Source organism: Entelurus aequoreus, linkage group LG04 (genome assembly GCF_033978785.1).
Source record: "Entelurus aequoreus isolate RoL-2023_Sb linkage group LG04, RoL_Eaeq_v1.1, whole genome shotgun sequence".
In the NCBI taxonomy this organism is placed as follows: Eukaryota; Metazoa; Chordata; class Actinopteri; order Syngnathiformes; family Syngnathidae; genus Entelurus; species Entelurus aequoreus.
Genome location: NC_084734.1, coordinates 66,755,718 through 66,779,648, shown reverse-complemented (window position 1 = coordinate 66,779,648; position 23,931 = coordinate 66,755,718). Strand labels below are relative to the sequence as shown.

The 23,931-nt window shown below is 37.7% G+C and overlaps 1 protein-coding gene across 1 annotated transcript in view; it reads left to right on the top strand.

The window, feature by feature from the left end:
• The window catches only part of si:ch211-26b3.4 (connector enhancer of kinase suppressor of ras 2), a 155,746-nt gene that overhangs the window by 83,163 nt on the left and 48,652 nt on the right, over nt 1-23,931 (top strand). The window contains exons 6-9 of the mRNA XM_062045522.1: nt 52-171; nt 3,860-3,919; nt 4,006-4,074; nt 12,523-12,669. Of these exons, the coding sequence (XP_061901506.1) occupies nt 52-171; nt 3,860-3,919; nt 4,006-4,074; nt 12,523-12,669 (396 nt within the window). The remainder of the gene's footprint in view (nt 1-51; nt 172-3,859; nt 3,920-4,005; nt 4,075-12,522; nt 12,670-23,931) is intronic.

The window sequence follows — 23,931 nt, the reverse complement described above, 5'->3', positions numbered from 1 at the left end:
CCCTCTGTCATCTCTTTTCTCTGTTGCTTTTGCCCCGGATGCCAACTCCAGTGTAAGACCTTAGCAGGGATATGCGACCACATCATCTCACTGTCATCCGACTCTCTGGTCTCTCAGTCTGCACATCTGGAGGTGGTCCACCTCACCAGCATAATGCCCAGTGAAGGCCTGGTAATGATACACACCCACGCACACACCTATTGCATTAATATCTGCATTTATGTGTACTGGACTGGACTGTGACTTTTTACAACTTTTGTAGAATATGCACACGGAGATACCATAAATACCTTCACGGAATAAACATGACATGCAACTATAGCAGTGGTTCTTAACCTGGGTTCGATCGAACCCTAGGGGTTCGGTGAGTCGGCCTCAGGGGTTCGGCATAGCCTCCGCCGCGGAGGTCAAGACACGCCCGACTCATTGTGTAAATAAAAACTTCTCCCTGTCGGCGTATTATGGATACCCCCAAACAATGTTCCCTCTAATTTTCCATATGTGTGAGCAAACATAAAAACTGCTTGAGCATTCGGTGCATTCAATGTTTTATTGTTGTAATCAAATGACAGCAGTCATTTCCATGAGATTATTTTCTAATATAAGTGTTTTGGCCCACTTACAATGACTATAACATATTGTTTTTCATGAGCTGTGTACTAGAATTGTATGTCTGGGTGGGGGTCCTGCTTTGGAAATAATGTGTATCCCTTTCAGATATCACATTTAGTTCCCACTAAAACATTCACATGTTGCACAATGAGATGTAAACATTGGATTATATGTACATTCCTGTATTTTTCTGTTTGTAAAATATATATTTATTAGTATTTCTTTAATATAATAACATAATTGTATGATTACGGTTCGGGTTCGGTGAATGCGCATATGAAACTGGTGGGGTTCGGTACCTCCAACAAGGTTAAGAACCACTGAACTATAGTAATTAGAGATGTCTCGTTCCTGATCACGGGATACATTTGGGGGCCGATATTTACCTGTTCTAACTAATCGGGGATCTGTTACCACAGCTGTGTCCCAGTCTTTACATGGCTAAAGTGTGTACTCACATGAAATATTCATTCAAAATGGAAGCATGTTCGGGCTGGAAAATTATTCGAGATTTGATTTCGATTTTGATTATGGCTTCTCACAATCATGAAAATATAATATTCAGGGAAAAAAACAGTTTGGCCACGGTACGTGTTTGCAGATTCCGGAGCTTGTAAAAGGTGAAACGGATGAGTGAGCGTGTGAGTGGAAATACAAGACAACTTCTACTTGAAGTGTGGGATGTCATCCTGGTTGATACTTTTCATTTGACACAGCGCTCGTGTGCCTAATCAATAATCACTAAATTCAACAAATAAAGTAAGGCATATATTTTCCGCGTTGACGTAACCGCAGACAGAGTCACATAATTGGCCAATAAAACGGAATCCGCTGACAAATTAAAATAAATAAATTGACCTAAATGTCACTAAAATGCTGTCATTGTGAGGATAAGAAACATTTGTTTGGGAAAATAATGTGTCCGGATCACTCATTCATCCCCAAAACACGTCGTAAACCAAACAATGTCAATACAGTCACTTGAAACAGCGGCTAAACTACCAAGCGAAAGCTAGTGTTGTATATAGCTAGTCTTGTCATCCTTGTCCGGACCTGAGGACGACCAGGTGGTGTGAATGGACCACATGTGACGTCGGTCAGGAAACGTTGAACAAAAGGCTTTTATTTGATCGAGCGAGTCCTCACAATTACATGTGCTGCAGCAAACCTGGAGGAGATGTTAGCCAAATGAAAATCTGTCTCACTCTGTTAGGGGAACTTCTCCTTATATACCTTTTGCATTAAGACACTTGCTCTTTCGTGTTCTAGCCTTGGGACTGGCCAGCTAGGACAACGGCCAGTTTGTTTGTACAAATGCAGACAACACTTTGCTTAATTTGAGTCGGGTGACCTACTCCTACCGGTGGGGGCTCCCACCAGATGTCATTAATGTGTTCATACTCACTCCTAAAATCCAACCGTTGCTGCCCATTGTCCAAAAGCAATCACTCTCTGGATGATCTTTGTTTGACATCTGGACCTGAAACTATCCAAGGGTGTTTTCCATTAATTGAAAACCCATTAAAAATTTGGTGACCAAGCTTTAAATGCATGCTTAAACTTTTCCAATAAAAAATGTACACGCAGCAATATACAGACACCTTACTAGCAAGAACAATCCATCCATGTGTTGTTGTGGAAAACACCATTGATGTAAAATCAATGTACAAACAGAAGGACAGCATCCTGCAGCCGCAATTCAAGAGTTGCTGTCATTTTTTATTAACAGTCTCAAGTCTTTTCTTTACCCGTCAAGCTGAGAGCAACAGCATTGCACATTCCCCCCCTTCACAATAATAGCGCGGTGCGCCACATGCCGTCTGACGGCGCCAATAAAATAATGGTTTTAAAAAAGTATCTTACACAAGCATAATGTACTTACAACACTTATTGATACATTTACACAATTATTATGCTTTTGCCCTTTTTTTTTTTTTTTTTTTTTTTTTTTTTTTTGCTCCATGCTTTTTTAACCTGTAAAGCACTTTGGTGCAACCTAAACAGTTGTTGAAAATGTGCTATATAAATAAAGTTGACTTGACTTGACTTGACTTGACTTGACTTGACTCAATTATTAGTCAAAATTGTTCAAAAATGTATTGCACCAATACATGTGAAACTATTTGCATTTGATTAAGAAGCATTTTATAAAATGCTATTTGAAAAAAAAACACACTTTTTGGTGGTAAAATAAGTGTAAAGGGTAACAACTGAAAAAAATAAATAAAAATTAAAACGTAAAAACTGAATTGAATTGTTTATATAAATATATATATATATATATATATATATATATATATATATATATATATATATATATATATATATATATATATATATATATATATATATATATATATATATATATATATATATATATATATATATATATATATATATATATATATATATATATATATATATATATATATATATTGCTATTGTTATTTAAATGTATTGTTATTAATGTTATTATTACTTGTTGGGGTTTATTCATTACTAATTTGAATACATTTTTCACAATATATTTAAAGTTGAGTTTTGGTCGTACAATACATACTAATGTTTTCAAATTAATGAATAATCGTGTTATTATTTATGATTACAATCTCAATCAAAATAAGAGGATTATTATTTTTACCGTAATAGTCCAGCCCTAATGAACAATCAGTGTGACACAAATACATTTCTGTTTCCTTATTACACACATGCATAAGTTGTACGAATTCCATAAGGGTGCGTCTTATCAAAACACTGGCTCGGATTTTAAATCAAGCTGCAACGAACACTTTGCCAATTCACAGTGTGAAGACACTTCTAAGATAGTAATCCTCACCACCATTGGGGAAAATGAACTAAGTTGAATACATTTGCTCTTTTGATAGTAAAGGTTTACGACCCCAGGTCTAGACACCAAAGTAGTCCCTCAAGATTGTTTAATGATTCACAAGGTCTGTATTTGCATTAGGACTGGGGCTAACTTTCAGGTTGAAATATTTTTATTTATTCAAAGGCAGTCCAAGATAACTGGATAGCAATTACAGTAGGACCCTAAGAAGATGACTAGAGGAGTGTAACAAATGCAGTTTGAACCTAACTGCGATGAAGTCCAGTTTTAGGACAGTATTTTCATAACTGCAGACATGGAACAGTGCAGCCATTTTGGACACATTTGAAGAACAATATGAGAATGTACGCACATAAATTCAAACTACTGTATATTGCATTGACCCTTTGCTCTTTTCAGGGGATGTACATTAAATCCACATATGATGGACTTCATGTTATTACTGGGACCACGGAGAATGTGAGTTTGCTGGATCCAAAATTACACGTCTATACCCTATTCCCATATAGTGTGCTGCTCAACTTGAGCCCCTCTCCTTCCACCAGTCCCCAGCAGACCAATGCAAAAAGATCCATGCAGGTGATGAAGTAATCCAAGTCAACCATCAGACAGTGGTGAGTAGAATACATTACACTCCATTAATTAATAAATGAACTGCAGTTGAAAGAAATACAATCAAGTACTTACTATGACCATGGATGTTCTCATTAAACCAGGTCTCCATTGTATTCTCAAGGCATTTGATCGATTTCCAGGATAGGCTCGAACAAGCAATATATTCCTAAATTTGGAGAACAAAACCGCATTGTAATGCAAATTCACAGTGAAAACTCGTAGAACGCATTCCTATCGGTTGTAACTGACCTGATCGGTTTGTCTTCGAAGACGTTTCGCCTCTCATCCGATCAGGCCTCATCAGTCCATGCTCACAGACTTAGATTGGTCAGATCTAGTCTAGATGCTGGTGACAAAGATACCACATATCTCCCACACAGTCATTCCAACCATTACTCAGAACTCAACAATTTAGCCTCCAACAAATAACAGGAGATAGGGACTTTCCGGTTGCAGGTGCCCATTTTGTGGCATTAATGCAACTGAATGAAATGCTAATGTGGGGGATTCCAGTCTAACAACTGATTTTTTGCTGATAGTGGTCGCTTGACAGCAATTGTTTTGCCAACAGTACCTCTCTGCTAACGAGGGGGGATTCCATTTTAATGACTGCGTTGGCTTTGACAGAGGGGTCGCTCCTTTGCATCTTAACAGTTGCCAGGGCACACCCTCCTCTTGTTAGAGTATTAATAGTTGGAGCTTGTACGCTTATGAGCATGAACTTATGAAACCTGCTCGAATGAGATGCAAAATGTCTTCTAAGGCAAACTGAAGAGTTCAGTTGCGATCAATTGAATGTCCTGAGCATTGACGTCATTAGGCCTATTTTAGGCCTAACGACGCTGAAGCCCCCCTAAATAATTTGGTGTGCTTTTTGCAGAATAATACAATATACATATGCAGGAATATGAGTTTAAACAAAAAATATAATATACCCTGTCATTATTCACTATGATAATAAATCATTTAAAAACCCTTTGTCAGCGCTTATTATCCAATCCAACCCGTTCCATCAGTAACGCCCGCATTAGTGTACTGAAAATCCAGTTCACGTTTTCACTCTTATCTTAGCAAGGTCGAGCCAGACCACAGTCGCACTTCCTGAAGTCCATCCATCCATTTTCTACCGCTTATTCCCTTCGGGGTCGCGGGGGGCGCTGGAGCCTATCTCAGCTACAATCGGGCGGAAGGCGGGGTACATCCTGGACAAGTCGCCACCTCATCGCAGGGCCAACACAGATAGACAGACAACATTCACACTCACATTCACACACTAGTGTTTACGGAAATAAACTCAAAGTAAACATGCTTCAACCCTAGTCATCTCATACCTGGCACATTTGGTGCAATTTCAAGGATTCTGTGCAATCAAAGTCAACATTTTCTGAACCACAAAGAAGATTATGAAAGAAGAAGTCTCCCGCAGCTTTGGGGACATTTGCCTCAAAGTCTGCTGTGAGGAGCGCGGCAGTGGTAGAACATTGATTGACGTGAGTTCCTAAAACATTATTTTCGCCTGTTTCTGCTAATTTGTCAACTGTTTATGTTGTATCCGTCTATTTATATCTATCTATATTATATGATAAGCATCATTCATATTCGCCATTATGCGACAGAATCGCGGGAGAGTCCACACTAAAGTTGCATCATAACACTATCTGATTGATTTGTAAGATAAAACTTATAATAATACTTTCTATAATATTGCAGGCAGAAAAAATAACTGCATGATAAGCAAAGCCCACTACTACAGCTTTGCAGTATAGGTGTGCTACTTAAACTTAATTGATGTAGTTTAATAGGCTTAGTGTTATTTTAGAGTAGTGCTATGGGGGCTCTGAAGACTGAATGCACTGACAGACTCATAGTCAAAAAGGTGGCGTTCTAAGTGGGGTTTTTTTTATCTTCACTTTTATCGTTTTCACCATAAATGGCAGGTTATTGTGATAGTCCATATCACCCATCCCTACTTGCCAGGTGTTTCCTTGAATTTGACACCTGTGTTCTAAATACCTTAAATTACCATTACAATAACAATAACAGGAAACTAAAAATATTGCTTTTCAACCATTCCGGCCTCTTCCATATGTGCTAGTAGTTCTAATACAGCAACAACAGGTGTAAGCCAAAAAAAATTTGCAAATGCAAAAATTCTGAATCAAAGAGGTCGTGCACAGACAACATATCTTTGGGTGGATATCCAGATGTGTTCCAGGCAAGACAGTTTCTTTCCACCAGAACCTCCTCTGTTTTCAGTTCAACTCTGTAGTGCTGTGCAAGTTAGTTTACACTGCCATCATATGTGCAACGTTTCCCTGTTGCCTGCCAGCTTTTCCATGCAACAACACTGTCCGTATGTGTTTGGGCAATCTCATGCTTACTAAAGATGACTGAAGCTTTCCTACACTTCCACTTTCAACCATTAAGATGTACTCATTGTTGTTTAATTCTAATACAGTACCAAAAAGTTGTGAGCCAAAAAATATTTGCACGCAAGCATCAAGGAACGTCCTGGGGGCTCAGCCCACCCTGTTCTTCAAACCTAGTGACACCCCTGGTCCTGAGAATACTTTCAATGAGTTTTCCCTGTGAATTTGCACCAAATTTTTTTTTTTTTTCCTCCAAATTTAAGAATGTATTGTTTTGTTGAACAGTCAAAGGTTGAGTCAAATGGAATATTTAACAAAATGTGTAAATATTGGTCAAAGGTAAATGTTACAGCGTTGGTCTCACTCTTGTAAATCTGCTTGTCACTGAGGGAAATCTTCATCCTCTTTATTGGACTAGGGAAAATAAGTCCTATACGTTCAAAATTCAGAGATTTTTGGGGCCATTTATGTAACAGGGTTACTGCATCGGTCAAGTTGTTTGGTGATTTTTCAAGGTTTATTTCCGAGGATGTTTAACTAAAACATTTCTGTCTTTGACGGCTTAAATCCTGTACTTTTTCTATCAGACATTGGTGAATTGTGTTATTGCAGTAATCCTCAACATTAATTTTTAGGACTAAACAAAATCAAAAGAGCCGCTTTCAAGCATCCTTGAGATAGAATGAAAAGGATAGGCTAGAGGCCTAAGACATCAAAGTGGCTTCTTAAATAAAAACAATGAACTGTATTATAGGTGTGTTCTTAATTTAGTGAGTTTAAGTAAAATGAAATGTAGAGCAAGAGGGTATACACCAGGAGTCCCTAAACTACGGCCCGCAGGCCGGATACAGCCCACCCACATCCAAAATCCGGCCCGATCACCCAAGTTTAAAAAGAAAAAAATATTTGTATTTATTTATTTATTTACTTATTAATTTTTAATTCTTTTAATCTGTCCTTTCTAATACACTTTTTACCGCTTGTTACTCTCGGGGTCTCCTAGACCAGTGGTTCTCAAACGGGGGTACGCGTACCCCTGGGGGTACTTGAAGCTATGCCAAGGGGTACGTGAGATTTTTTTTAAATATTCTAAAAATAGCAACAATTCAAAAATATTTTATAAATATATTTATTGAATAATACTTCAACAAAATATGAATGTAAGTTCATAAACTGAACATCAAATCAAGTAGGCTATTCCATTCATTACCATTAAGCCAGAGTTTCCCCCATGCCATGATGGTTTGACCCTCACTAAAATGTCTGTCAAAAAGAACTGTGAAAAGAAATGCAACAATGCAATATTCAGTGTTGACAGCTAGACTTTTTGTGGACATGTTCCATAAATATTGATGTAAATATTTCTTTTTTTGTGAAGAAATGTTTAGAATTAGGTTCATGAATCCAGATGGATCTCTATTACAATCCCCAAAGAGGGCACTTTAAGTTGATGATTACTTCTATGTGTAGAAATCTTTATTTATAATTAAATCACTTGTTTATTTTTCAACAAGTTTTTAGTTATTTTTATATCCTTTTTTCCAAATAGTTCAAGAAAGACCACTACAAATGAGCAATATTTTGCACTGTTATACAATTTAATAAATCAGAAACTGATGACATGAATAGAATAGTCATTTACCACATTAGCAATGTATAGAGTGTATTTCTTTCAAGTTAAAACTAGTTTAAAGTTATCTTCATTGAAAAGCACAGTGCTTTTACTTAAAAAATAAGGACATTTCAATGTCACCCCAAACTTTTGAACGGTAGTATATACATATATATATATATATATATATATATATATATATATATATATATATATATAATATATATATATATATATATATATATATATATATATATATATATATATATATATATACACACACACACACACACACACACACACACACACACACACATACATGCATACATATACAGCCCGGACCCCGGCCAAATTTTTTTTAACCCAATGCGGCCCCCGAGTCAAAAAGTTTGGGGACCCCTGGTGTATGCTCTTGTTTATTCTAACATGCTACAGTATGCAGGCTAATTAGGTTTACTGCTGCAGCAGAATGTTGGATACATGCCCCAAGACCTTTGTTCAGTCCAGTCCGATTGCCAACGATCTCTCTCTGAAACGTGTTTTCATTGTTATGACAAATCCTTGAAGGAGGCGTCCGAATTGAAACGTGAACTCATGTTCCACTTTCACAACTGAATAAGTTTGTGGCGCTGCCTTCAAGACATAACGTCAGATGGAGGCAAAACTGGGAAGCTATTTTAAATGGAACGGTGCTTTTTGAGAGCCTGTGGTAGAGTGCGGTATGCTGTTAGCTCTGCTATAAAAGATTAGTTTCAGGATTTATTTGATATTTCTGGAGGGGGAACATTTTTGGAAGTTGAAGTCTGTGTGTTGTCTAATCTTGCATGCTAGTTTTCCCTGATGTTTTCCTTTTGCTTGCGGAGTGGTATGCCTATGTGAAGTGGTGCATGCAGGCACCATGCAGAGAGATGACTTGATTGACTTGTGAGGGAGCTGCGTATATGCTACGGCTCCACCTTGCTCTCCTCTAGGTGATGGGACAGGCCACACCCCGCCGAGCGCACAGTTCTAAACCATTTATTACGCCCTCTGTGAGAACCTCATCTCTCTGATCCCTCACCCCGGGGGGAGGAGATAAGCAGAGGGAGCCACAGGTGTGGAGAAGGGTGTGATGAGGCAATCTGAGCACACCGGGGTGAGGAAAAGCTAGGGGATGCTGAGGGAGGAAGCGGTAACAAGGAACTAGGGAGAAGAGGATGACAAGAAAATGTAAGGGACGTTAATAGAAAGTCTGGCAACACTTTAGTATGGGGAACATATTCTAAGTAACAAATACTTAATTTAGAGTTAATTGGTTAGGGTTAGGGTTAGGGTTAGGGTTAGGGTTAGAGCGTTAGGGTTAGGGTTAGGGCTGAGGTTGGGATTAGGGTTATTATACTAAGGCCATGCAAAATAAGACATTAATAAGTACTTAATAATGACTAATTAACAGCCAATATGTTACTAATTTGCATGTTAATAAGCAACTGATTAATGGTGAATATGTTCCTCATACTAAAGTGTTATTGAAAGTCTGTTTCATTCCTAAATTTAGAGAAACAAAGAAACATTTGAAAATCTATGAATATTACCCCTGGGTTATCTCACAACGCCCTTCAAACGCGAAAGAATGGTTTGGTTAAAATATGAGCTCATTCAATTTCATGATAGCATCGTTATGTCTGGCTATCACTTCTACTTTTCGGACATCTTTTCATTTTTGTGCGGAACCTGCTTTCAAACAAGACAGCTAGTTTTCTTTCTGAGGTAAGGCATAGAAGTTGCTCGAATAACAAACCGGTTGTTTGAAGACGCAACATAATTATGTGTTTGTAATAGCGTTTGGGAAAATAATGAAGACTCCTGGGAGTTGAACCCTCCCCCAAGCAGCAGTTTGTATGACATTTCAGTGGGTGCTTTCTTGTTTCCATCTGCTCTTTGCATATTTTGCAAAGTGAACACTTTCTGTTCGGCCAAATTCACATGCTTGTGTGTGTGTGTGTGTGTGTGTGGTGCATGTGTGGTCGCTGTGAACGACGGTATATTTTGATGTCAACTCTTAACATACGGAACCAGTTCTTAAACATTTGTTAAAAAGAAAGCATCTATTCCTGTCCCAGCTGACTTTGGGCATGAATTGGGTTCCACTTTGGGGTGGTGGGCAGTCAATCAAAGTACACTTAGGAGTGTTTGCCATACATGTATTTAATTGTGGCAGCTTGTCACAAATACATTTGAATCACCACAAATACATTTCTGTGCTATGTGTTTGCCCTTCCTCATAAACACATTATTATTATTAAATTACATTAACTATTATAATGGGACTGTCTGTGAGTGCACCCACACTGGTTTGAATGTCTTCACGATGTAAAGCCTTTTGAGTCATTAGAGAAAAGCGCTATATAAATATAGTTAACTACACTTCACATGCACACGCGTCATGGCCAATTATACAAGTTGTGTTATGATCCGTTTCCCGGATCATGTTTTCATCTTAGTTTTGACTACCTCAGTTCTGTTTTCTGCACCCCTGGGTTTGTGTTTCAGTTACCATGGGTGCTGATTGGTTGCAGCTGCCCCTGATTAGTGTCTGGCAGTGGCGTGCAGTCACTAGAGGCAGGGGAGGCGGGGCCTCACCTGCCATCATGGAAAGCAAAAAAAAAGAAAAAGAAAAAAAAAGTAATTACATTTTTATATGTATCCAGTGATTATACTAAAGTTATTTTCCATTTAACTTCACCAGTTTTAGATTATTTTTATTTTTATTTTCACATTTGCCGTTCAAATACTCAGAAGAGACGGTGCGGTGATCAGCAGCCAGTTGAGGCACTTGTGCCTCACCATGGATTGCGACTCGGCTAACTGCTGGCCTGCTGTGCAGTGACACCGTGTTGCTATATGAATTATATTATACATTTCCATAGTTTAGTTAGCTGAGGTATATAATGTACAGTGTATTTTGTCAACAACTGTATGTGTGTAACGTATTTCTTGTGCTGAGCGATCATAAATCTGCTGCGGCGACACACTGTGTGAGGCTCGTCTCATAACCCCGCCTCCTGGTGCCAAGCATCTCCGCCGCAGAATGCACCGCCCGACGGGAGCACCGCGGCCACACCAACCAAAGCCCACACCCAAACCCTCCACGTGCAAGACCGAATCCACCCAAAAAAAGTCACTTAACAAGAAGCCAAAAAGTGCAAAAACAACAATGCTCGCGCTGCAGGAGCCGCAAACGACCGCAGGGACACAAAATTAGGTACACCTGCACTGCAGGTTCATATGTCTTTAAATTTGACTGTGATGATGCAGTCGTGCCTCACCAGACATTAACCTCACCGCACGCCACCGGTGTCTGGTATGCTCACCTGCTGCCAGGCACTAATCAGAGAGCTATTTATTCCCGTTCCTTTCCACATTCAGTCTGGCTTCCTAGTTTGCATCATGCAACAGTTTACGACTGTTAGTTTTGATTCCTCTTTGTATGCTAGCTCCCGTCCTAGCTTCCTTAGCTTTGCCTCCCGTGCGATAGGCACGCCTTTGTTTTACCCCACATGATTTATACCAATAAATCATTTCCTACTTGCACGCTGTGTCCGGAGTTTGTCTGCATCCTGGGAGAAAGACCTCCGCATCACCATGCGACCCATTCGTTACAAGTTGCACAATGACGTCATCTATATGTGAGGTCGCCATGATAACCATTAGGCCTTCAGTGTGGCCGAAGTAAAGATTAAAGGATAATATACAGTGTGCAAACCCATAAGAACAATATGAATATTGTTTACCAATGTTTTTCATGCTTGATTCCTCTTTATTTTTCTCTGCCACTGGTGATCTATAATATTTTCAATACTGTACCATAACAGCATGTAGTTAAGTGAAACTCCATGTGATGGACTGTTTATCGTTTACTTAAGAATTGTGTTTTCATAAATTCTTAATGTGCACCCACCTAAAAGCAACATACTTCCTCCTACACAGTCCAAAAATATGTGCAATATATTATCATATTTTGATTATTTATGTAAATTAAACCAATGCACACAATGCACACAATCCCAATCTTAGTGAAGCGTCGTATATGCTTGCATGCCATTGTTTTTGTTTTAACCGACAGTATCCATCCTTCCATTTTCTACCCCTTGTCCCTCTTGGGGACGTGGGGGGAAGTGTGTGGTGGTAAGGGTGCACCCTGGACAAGTTGCCACCTCATCACAGGGCCAACACAAATAGACAGTATGTAAAGTGGAAAAAAATGCTTTATAAAATCAGTCTGCTGTTCCCAGCCAAAGACGTTAGAAAATATGTTCAGGCTGCCACAGGCTGGTCATCATAGTTTGTGAAATAAGGTAAAAAAACCTCTATGTGTATATTTGGTGACCTCTATGGACACTTCCAGTAGCTGAGACAAGTGTAATCATAGGTTGTGCACTCTGGAGAGAATGTTATTTTTCAACAAGTCTGTGTTGTGTGCTCCCTAGGTGGGCTGGCAGTTGAAAAACTTGGTCAACGCTTTGAGAGAAGACCCATGTGGAGTCATCCTCACGCTGAAGAAAAGGCCACAGAACACCCTGAGTTCCACACCGGCTCTGCTCAGGAACGTGCGCTGGAAACCACTTGGCTTGCAGGTAGATAGTATGGCTGTGAATCTTTGCACACCGAACGATTCGATTCGATTCTTGGGGGTAACATTTCTATATTACTTAAAAAAATGGTTTTGTTTAATAGAATGCTACCCAAACATTTGATGAAGTCAAATACAAATAAAACAACAAAAGCAATATTCCACACTTCTCTTTTCTAAAGTAAATCTGTACAGCAGATATGGGCATCTAAGTCAACAATATGATTTGCCTGAGTGGCTGGACAGGACAGATTATATATATATATATATATATATATATATATATATATATATATATATATATATATATATATATATATATATATATATATATATATATATATATATATATATATATATATATATATATATATATATATATGGTAACACTTTAGCATGGGTAACACATATTCACCTTTAATTAGTTGCTTATTAACATGCAAATTAGTAACATATTGACTCTTAATTAGTCATTATTAAGTACTTCTTAATGCCTTATTCTGCATGGCATTATTATAAAACCAGTAAGCCCTTAACTAAGAGTCTTATCTCAATAACTTCAGAATTATTGCTTATTAGTAACTAGGGCTGCGAATCTTTGGGTGTCCCACGATTCGATTCAATATCGATTCTTAGGGTCACGATTCGATTCAAAATCGATTTTTTTCGATTAAACGTGATTCTCAATTCAAAAACTATATTTTCCTGATTCAAAACAATTCTCTATACATTCAGTACATAGTATTTCAGCAGGATCTACCCCAGTCTGCTGACATGCAAGCAGAGTAGTAGATTTTTGTAAAAAGCTTTTATAATTGTAAAGGACAATGTTTTATCAACTGATTGCAATAATGTAAATTTGTTTTAACTATTAAATGAACAAAAAATATGACTTATTTTATCTTTGTGAAAATATTGGATACAGTGTGTTGTCAAGCTTATGAGATGTGATGCAAGTGTAAGCCACTGTGACACTATTGTTCTTTTTTTTTTTTTTTTTTTACAAATGTCTAATGATAATGTCAATGAGGGATTTTTAATCACTGCTATGTTGAAATTGTAATTAATATTGATACTGTTGTTGATAATATTCATTTTTGTTTCACTACTTTTGGTTTGTTCTTTGTCGTGTTTGTGTCTCCTCTCAATTGCTCTGTTTATTGCAGTTCTGAGTGTTGCTGGGTTGGGTTTGGTTATGGAATTGAATTACATTGTTATGGTATTGCTTTGTATTGTTTTGTTGGATTTATTAATTTAAAAATAAATTTAAAAAAAAAAAAATACTAATAAAAAAAAACAAAACAATTTTTTAAAAATGAGAATCGATTCTGAATTGCACAAGGTGAGAATCGCGATTCGTTTTCGAATCGATTTTTTCCCACACCCCTATTAGTAACCCTAACCCTGACCCTAACCCTTATATGTTCCCCTAGTGTCCAAATAACTCTAAATTAAGTCTTTGTTACTTTAATAAGCAACTAATTAATGGTGAATATGTTCCCCATACTAAAGTGTTACCATATATGTATACATTTATTATTATTATTTTTTTCAAACATTTTTTTTTTTTTTTTAATTGATTAAGAGTCGTTCCAAATAAAACATTTTTTAAATGAATAATAGATAGTAGAAACACATTAATTCAACATCTACTTTAGTATGCTCTTAAAGGGGAACTGCACTTTAAAAAAAATGTTGCCTATGGTTCACAACTATTATGAAACACATGTCGATGGATGGATTTTTTAAAATTCATTCTAAATATTAAATAAATGCAAAAGTCAGCTTACTATGGAGCCTATGGGAGCCATTCAATTCTGCCTATAGAGCCCCTAAAAAAAATGTCCAAACACCTCCATTGAGGTTTTATATACATTATGTCAGTATATATGTAATGTAGTAACGAGCACATTTATAATAACATTTAATATTTACATATTTTTATCATTTTAAGCATTAATTTCAAAAATGCATCACACTTGCTTTTTTTTTTCTTCATCACTGATTTATGCTCATTGCAGACTTCATGAGAGCCAACAAACATAATAAAACATCACTTACTGTATAAGGTCCGCTGTCATTAGGATGCCGACTGCTGGGATGTTCATATATTTCCATTTCGATGAAGAATGTCTCATAATCCTCGCAAAGAAACGGGGTGGGGAAGCGCTTTTCGTGTCGTTCTCGCCAGTTCCAGGTCTTGTGTGGCTATCAACGTGTTCCAACTTGTCGGGAATACCTACTCACACTTCTTCTGTGCAGGTAAGAAGCAGCTGATCAGTTGATGATGTAAACATAGGCACAGCCGGAAGTGATCACGGTGCCGCCCTAAGTAGTTTGTTTGTGTTAGCCTTCATAATAACAATATCACTAATACTTGGTTAATATTCAAGTCACGAAATGTAAATTGCGTATTGTTGGCGCTTTTTGAATTGTGTTTTATTGGATTTTATGGGCGGAACAGTGGCTCCGCTGTAAGCAAATTTTATTTACGTTTAATATTTAGACTGCATTAAAAAAAAAATCCATCCATCGTCATATAATGATTATAATATATAGGCAAAATTACCCAAAAAGTCCAGTTCCCCTTTAAGGGCCATATTGGCCTTTTTTTTTTATCGTTCTGCACCTAAAAATTATGTTTACAGGTAAAATTCCCCCAAATTAGACATAGTTGTGTGTTTAGGCTTTAGTTTCAGCACATTTTGGAATGCCCACAATTAGCTCCTGAATGTGGGCAAGTCTGCATCATTGCCTCCAGTACTCCGGAGGCAATTTTATATTGCATAGTATGTGTTTTGGTAGCATCTTCATTCCGAATCATGTTATTTTCACATAGTATTCGAAGAAATTAGCAAAATACCCTCAAGGTGAGAAAGATTGAGTCCTTAACTGCGGAAAAATATTCTGTACATTACTTATTGTACAGGTTTTGGCCTCTTTTTGCCGCAGATTTTGCCGTTCCTTCTCCGCGCAGACACACCAGTAACGTGCGTAAGGGATCTTTTTCGCCTCCATGGCGATGGTTTCACTGAGACTTTTGGCACGCAGCAGGCACACCAGTGGCTACATTATGGAGTTTAATAGTTTTCTAATCGTAAACCCAAGCTCCGCCGCAGACACCCCATCGCTCAAAAACTAGTATTTTATTTTGCTTCCTTTTCCACTGATGTTTTATTGCAGTAATTGTACGTTGGGTTAAGTTGAATTGTGGTTGAAAACATGCTGAAAGAACATCAATTATTTATCTGAAGAAATTCTGAGACATTCTCATTTCCAGCAGCTTTACAAGGGTGGGAACACCCAGGGGCATGCACTTAAAAAAAAACAAAAAAAGAATAAGCAAGTATTAAAAATGTTAAAATAACTTTAAGAAAGTACACTCAGTCAGACACTGAAAATAAGGAAATGGTGTCTATATACAGTATTATCATATTTATATTTATATTTTGCTCTTATTGTTAACTATATCAGTGCTGAAGTAATCATGGAGCAGGGCAACAAAACATATTCAGTTAAATGATCAAAATAATGTCTTTATCAACAGTGTCATGCATGGAAATGTGCTTCAGTTCTGTAGATGATGACACACCAAGAGGTGTCGGCATATTGAAGTCTGGCGATGAAAAGGGGGCTTTGCAAGTAGTTAGTTATGTACCGATTTCTCAAAAAGTAATTGATAATATAAGAAATGACTGCAAGATTCATTTTCAGGAGCAAAAATACATAGAGAACTTGTGAGTGAAACTTCGATCATCTGGGCACTATGCAAAATCAATTAGGACACTATTCAATAAGATAAGTGGCAACAACTGGATGATGAATAGGTCAGTTTCACTTAAAGGCCTACTGAAACCCACTACTACCGACCACGCAGTCTGATAGTTTATATATCAATGATGAAATCTTAACATTGCAACACGGCCGGGTTAACTTATAAAGTGCAATTTTAAATTTCCCGCTAAACTTCCAGTTGAAAAAGCCTTTGGAGGATGACGTATGCGCGTGACGTAGCCAGGGGAACAGAGGTATGGCTTCCCCATTGAATACAATACAAAAAAGCTCTGTTTTCATTTCATAATTCCACAGTATTCTGGACATCTGTGTTGGTGAATCTTTTGCAATTTGTTTAATGAACAATGGAGATTGCAAAGAAGAAAGTTGTAGGTGGGATCGGTGTATTAGCGGCTGGCTGTAGCAACACAAGAAGAAGGACTTACTTGGATAGCAGACGCGCCAGCCGATGCTAGCCGCCAACCACATCTGTGTTGGGGTGAAGTCCTTCGTCGCGCCGTTGATCACTGGAACGCAGGTGAGCACGGGTTTTGATGAGCAGATGAGGGCTGGCTGGCGTAGGTGGAGCGCTAATGTTTTTATCATAGCTCTGTGAGGTCCGGTTGCTAAGTTGCTAAGTTAGCCTTAGCGTCGTTAGCAACAGCATTGTTAAGCTTTGCCAGGCTGAGAATTATTAACCGTGTAGTTACATGTCCATGGTTTAATAGTATTGTTGATCTTCTGTCTATCCTTCCAGTCAGGGGTTTATTTATTTTGTTTCTATCTGCATTTGAGACAGATACTATCACGTTAGCTCATGCTAAAGAGCTTCGTCGATGTATTGTCGTGGAGATACAAGTCACTGTGAATGTCCATTTCGCGTTCTCAACTCTCATTTTCAAGAGGATATAGTATCCGAGGTGGTTTAAAATACAAATCTGTGATCCACAATAGAAAAAGGAGAGAGTGTGGAATCCAATGAGCCAGCTTGTACCTAAGTTACGGTCAGAGGGAAAAAAGATATGTATTTCACTGCATTCTAGTCCGTCACTCTAACGTTCCTCATCCACGAATCTTTCATCCTCGCTCAAATTAATGGGGTAATCGTCGCTTTCTCGGTCCGAATAGCTCTAGCTGAGTTGAAAACAATAGGAAAATATGAGGAAGTGAACAACTGACAACGTCACGCTACTTCCGGTAGGGGCAAGGCTTTTTTTATCAGAGACCAAAAGTTACGAACTTTATCGACATTGTTCTATACTAAATCCTTTCAGCAAAAATATGGCAATATCGCAAAATGATCAAGTATGACACATAGAATGGATCTGCTATCCCCGTTTAAATAAAAAAAATTCATTTCAGTAGGCCTTTAAAGCTTATGTTCCTACTGCATATTTAACTTCAAACACAATGCAGTTTTTTCAAAAACGTATCCTCTGTTTGCCCCTGCAAAGTTTTTATTTTTTGACCTGCTCACACTGATTAATTTAAATGCTTTTTCCTCCACATTCCTTTTGTCCCTTCCTTAGAAGATATCCTTTTCTCCAAGTTCTGTTTTTATACCCATCCGTTCATTCCTACAGCATCTTTGTTCTTCTCTGTTGTCAGTAATTCTGCTGCTTTTAAAAAAGTATCTGAGAGCATCAATGCCATAGTTACTTTCATTATTACTGTGGTATATGTGTGTGTGTGTGTGCGTGTCATAATGGTGAGACTTGGCTTGTTTGGTGTATGTAGTTTTGATAAGACTCTATAATCTATTGAATACTTTGATAAACAAGTTACTTGCAGCAGTTTCATCAGTCTACACAAGAGGCTGGATGACTATTATTTTCCTCCACTGCCTAATTAGATCACTACTTAGTTTAGTTTATTGGTACCATTTGCTTGCTGTTGTGTCCTATACTTGATGCATTGCTGTGATCCAAACACACAAGAACATACCAGAACAACAACAATCTGTGGCAGAAAGGAAGAAAAAGAAGTGTTAGACGTGTTCGCCCTCAAAAAGACTTGCACACTTAATTATTTATGTAAACTACAGGCTGTGAAACAAGATCTTCTACTCAGCAGATACTAGAGATAATTCACTGACTCCAAAATATAAGACTGTGTGTTCACACATTTTCTAAACCTGGTGGAGTATATATGTACATGATTCAAAGCCTGTTTTTTGTCGGATGACATTTGCAGTTTTTAAATATAATCCAAACGTGGCAAATATTCAGAGAGATTATGGACTAAATCCAAAAAGGAAACAGTTTATCTCTGCAAATGATCATGTAACTCCACACTTGTTTCTCAAAATAGCATGCATTTACATGCAGTAATTATTTATACACCTAGACATATTACATATTTATGAAAAAAGGGTCTCAGGCAACGAGTGGCACCTGTGAGCGATGTGACAAATGTGCACAGTATTAGAAGAAAAAATACAAACATTGCTTGGTTGTAATTAAAAGAGAATTACAAATATTTGGGGGAATTCAGCAGTCATTTTTCTAATCCTTATGTGAGACAAGGACACCTCTTTACCTATTTTTTTGCATTGTAAATAGAAAAAAAAACACTAGTACGATCGGCGAACAATGTAGCGAATGGTAGTCATCCTTTCCGCCTGACATTTTTATTGTTTGAGCTAACTTAAAGGAACTACAAACCCCGTTTCCATATGAGTTGGGAAATTGTGTTAGATGTAAATATAAACGGAATACAATGATTTGCAAATCCTTTTCAACCCATATTCAATTGAATGCACTACAAAGACAAGATATTTAATGTTCAAACTCATAAACTTTTTTTTTTTTTGCAAATAATAATTAACTTAGAATTTCATGGCTGCAACACGTGCCACAGTAGTTGGGAAAGGGAATGTTCATCACTGTGTTACATCACCTTTTCTTTTAACAACAGTCAATAAACGATTGTGAACTGAGGGAACTAATTGTTGAAGCTTTGAAAGTGGAATTCTTTCCCATTCTTGTTTTATGTAGAGCTTCAGTCGTTCAACAGTCCGGGGTCTCCGCTGTCGTATTTTACGCTTCATAATGCGCCACACATTTTCGATGGGAGACAGGTCTGGACTGCAGGCGGGAATGTACCCGCACACTTTTTTTATGAAGCCACGCTGTTGTAACACGTGCTGAATGTGGCTTGGCATTGTCTTGCTGAAATAAGCAGGGGCGTCCATGAAAAAGACGACGCTTAGATGGCAGCATATGTTGTTCCAAAACCTGTATGTACCTTTCAGCATTAATGGTGCCTTCACAGATGTGTAAGTTACCCATGTCTTGGGCACTAATGCACCCCCATACCATCACAGATGCTGGCTTTTGAACTTTGCGTCGATAACAGTCTGGATGGTTCGTTTCCCCTTTGGTCCGGATGACACGATGTCGAATATTTCCAAAAACAATTTGAAATGTGGACTCGTCAGACTACAGAACACTTTTCCACTTTGCATGAGTCCATCTTAGATGATCTCGGGCCCAGAGAAGCCGGCGGCGTTTCTGGATGTTGTTGATAAATGGCTTTCGCTTTGCATAGTAGAGCTTTAACTTGCACTTACAGATGTAGCGACCAACCGTATTTAGTAACAGTAGTTTTCTGAAGTGTTCTTGAGCCCATGTGGTGATATCCTTTAGAGATTGATGTCGGTTTTTGATACAGTGCCGTCTGAGGGATCGAAGGTCACAGTCATTCAATGTTGGTTTCCGGCCATGCCGCTTACGTGGAGTGATTTCTCCAGATTCTCTGAACCTTTTGATGATATTATGGACCGTAGATGTTGAAATCCCTAAATTTCTCGCAATTGCACTTTGTGAAACGTTGTTCTTAAACTGTTTGACTATTTGCTCACGCAGTTGTGGACAAAGGGGTGTACCTCACCCCATCCTTTCTTGTGAAAGACTGAGCATTTTTTGGGAAGCTGTTTTTATACCCAATCATGGCACCCACCTGTTCCCAATTAGCCTGCACACCTGTGGGATGTTCCAAATAAGTGTTTGATGAGCATTCCTCAACTTTATCAGTATTTATTGCCACCTTTTCCAACGTCTTTGTCATGTGTTGCTGGCATCAAATTCTAAAGTTAATGATTATTTGCACAAAAAAAAAAAGTTTATCAGTTTGAACATCAAATATGTTGTCTTTGTAGCATATTCAACTGAATATGGGTTGAAAATGATTTGCAAATCATTGTATTCCGTTTATATTTACATCTAACACAATTTCCCAACTCATATGGAAACGAGGTTTGAACTTCCTGTAACACGGCGTCTTAATCACGGAAGTATCATAAATTATGCAGCTCTTGACATACTGAGATGCTTGTTTGCTCACATGCATTTATTTCTAAAAAAAAATGCTAAAAAAATATTGGAATCTGGATAATAATTTGTCCCAAAGTATTTGTTGTTGAATAGAACAGCGAACGTTGCGATGCGCTCTGTCAAATCAGTACCCCAAATAATAACAGTGCTTAAGAATGCTTAAAATGAGCAAAATATGTAAATATTACATTGAACAGTATTTTGAAAATGCCTGTTACTACATTACATTCACAGTTACAACATGTATATACCATTTTTTGGGAGTTTTTTCTAGAGGGCTTTATAATGTGAAATAGCTCAAATCCCTATTAGATGCATCGTTAGCCACCTATTGCTCACGGTTTTTCACTAGTTAGAATGCACAAGAAAATCAGACATATTTGTTCTTGTCTCACACAGGGATTGTAAATGATAGGCAAAATTCTAAAAAAAAAAAAAGAAAGTGTAGTGCCCCTTTAGTAACAACCAGGCAATGTGTGTGTGTTTTTTTGGACTAATGCTGTGCACATTTGTCACATCGCTCACAACTGCTTCCTCATAAATCTGTAATATGTGTCGGTGTATAAATAATTACTGGTTGTAAATGCCTGCTATTTTGGGAAACATGTATTGGTGAGTTATGTATTGTTAATAGGCAGGCAGAATAGGTAAGCAGTCATGGCTTTGTTGACATCTTGGTGGAAGTACTTTGTTCTATTTTTGTGCTGCCGTCTGAACACAGTTATAGTATTCAATTATTATTATTATTTTTTACCTATTTTTAAGCTTTAATAGCTAATTTTGGCAAATTAATACAATGGAGGAAAATTAAGCAGTGATTCATTTAAGTAAACACTTCATGGCCACTTGAGGAAATGTTGTGACCTCATTTAATTGTTATCTGAACTGAATTAACATTTTAATAAAATATGGCTAGTTTTCGATCATTGAAAGGATAACTAAATTGGTATATTGGGTTGTATATGTCATGATCCTTCATGACTGTTTTGGTTTTGCATAATAGTCCCCATTGTTTTGTGTTAGTTTCAGTGTTTAAGCCTACCTGGGGTGGCATGGCGTAGTGGGTAGAGCGCCCGTGTCAGAAACCTGAGGGTTGCAGGTTCGCTCCCCGCCTCTTACCATGCCGTTGTGTCCTTGGGCAGGACACTTCACCCTTGCCCCCGGTGCCGCTCACACCGGTGAATGAATGTTGAATGAATGATAGGTGGTGGTCGGAGGGGCCGTAAGCGCAAATTGGCAGCCATGCTTCCGTCAGTCTACCCCAGGGCAGCTGTGGCTACGAAAGTAGCTTACCACCACCAGGTGTGAATGAATGATGGGTTTTTAACATGTAAAGCGACTTTGGGTACTTAGAAAAGCGCTATATAAATCCCAGGTATTATTATTATTATTATTATTACCTCTCTATGGTGATTAGGACATACACCTGTTGACCATTATCATCTTAGGAATTTATATGCCAATGCCGCATACCAGACGGTGCTGGTGCATTACTGAGCACATCCCAGTTAGTTACTTCATGTTTAACTTTGCTTTCCTTGCTACCAGTTGTCCTTTTGCATTATTATTAGCCGTGGTAGACTGCTCTTCCCACGTTAATGCGCTTTCTTTTGTTATGCTTAATTTCCTAGTACCTAATAAGGGGACCTTCTACTCACACACTGCATGCCTTCTCTGCATCCTGGGATACCGCCAACAATGCCAACCCGCAACCGTAACAGTAAAATTAGCACCGCTGGTATGTGTTTTCAAGCAGAACTGTTGTCTAAAAGGGTACAGTATCGTCTGCAGTTCTTTGTTGCTAAACCCTTAAAAAACGAACATGGAGATTATGGCATTAGCTTTTACTAGAATTTTGAAGCTAGATAAGGGTAACAGTAGATTTACACCGAAATGTTTCTCATGAACACAAATCATAACCACCTAAATTTAGGGATTGCTGGGTAATACCAGCTACTGCAAAACTTACCTCTACACAAATGACATAAAACATTGTTGTTATTACTAGTCACTTCAACTCAACTCCTCGCAGGAAGATGAGATCTCTCACGAATGACATTTATCAGGCGGTACATCTTTCATTTCCTGGGGATGTCCTAAGAATGTGTGGCATCCTGCAGACGATAGTAGATCTTATTTCACCTGAAAACCGGGTATGCTTTTACTCTATTTTTTTTTTTTGGGGGGGGGGGGGGGGGGTCGGGGGGGCGGGGGGGGGTCCGTCAAGGATGTAGTCTCCATGCACACTGTTCAATACCTGTATGGATTGTGTGTTTTATCATGCTGGGAGGTCTTCGCCTGAAGTGTGTATCGAGAAAAGAGACTTGCCAATTTTTTGATTGGTCAAAATATGTTTGTTTTTAGGTGGTAGAGAACTTTGAATTGGGTTTGTCCTGGTTGAAGACCAACATTTAGGTATTTATTTCATTTTTGGACTGTTCCCAGTGCTGTATCCTTAGATATTGTAGAGCAGGGATTTTCAAATTGTGGCATAGTGAGCGCCCCATCAATATAGTTGGTGGCTTACCTACTCCCTAAGATGTCTGCTACTGTTTACGCTCTCACTGTAAGAACTAAAAATCTAGTAATTTTGCCTTTGACGTAACCTTAAGGACCTGCAGTGTCCAGATGACCGAAATTTCACCTCCAAGGTCTCCATGTATTTTTTGGTCTTGAAAACAAATCTGGCAGTCATTTCCCATAACATCGATTAGTTTTTGAGTAATGAGCAGATAACTGATGTCATCTACAGAACTAGAGCTATATTTCCCCACATAGATAAAAGCATGTAAAAGTATTATTTTGATCACATAACAATATGTTTGTGTCGCCCTGGTCCATGATTAATTCAAAATGATAGGGTTAACATTACAAACAAAAATAGACATACGTGTGATAATGTATATATGTATATATATGTACAAACGTATATATATATATATATATATATATATATATATATATATCTATATATATATATATCTATATATCTATATATATATATATATATATATAGATATCTATATATCTATATATATATATATATCTATATATATATATATATATATATATATATAGATATCTATATATATATATATATATATATATATATATATATATATATATATATAGATATCTATATATCTATATATATATAT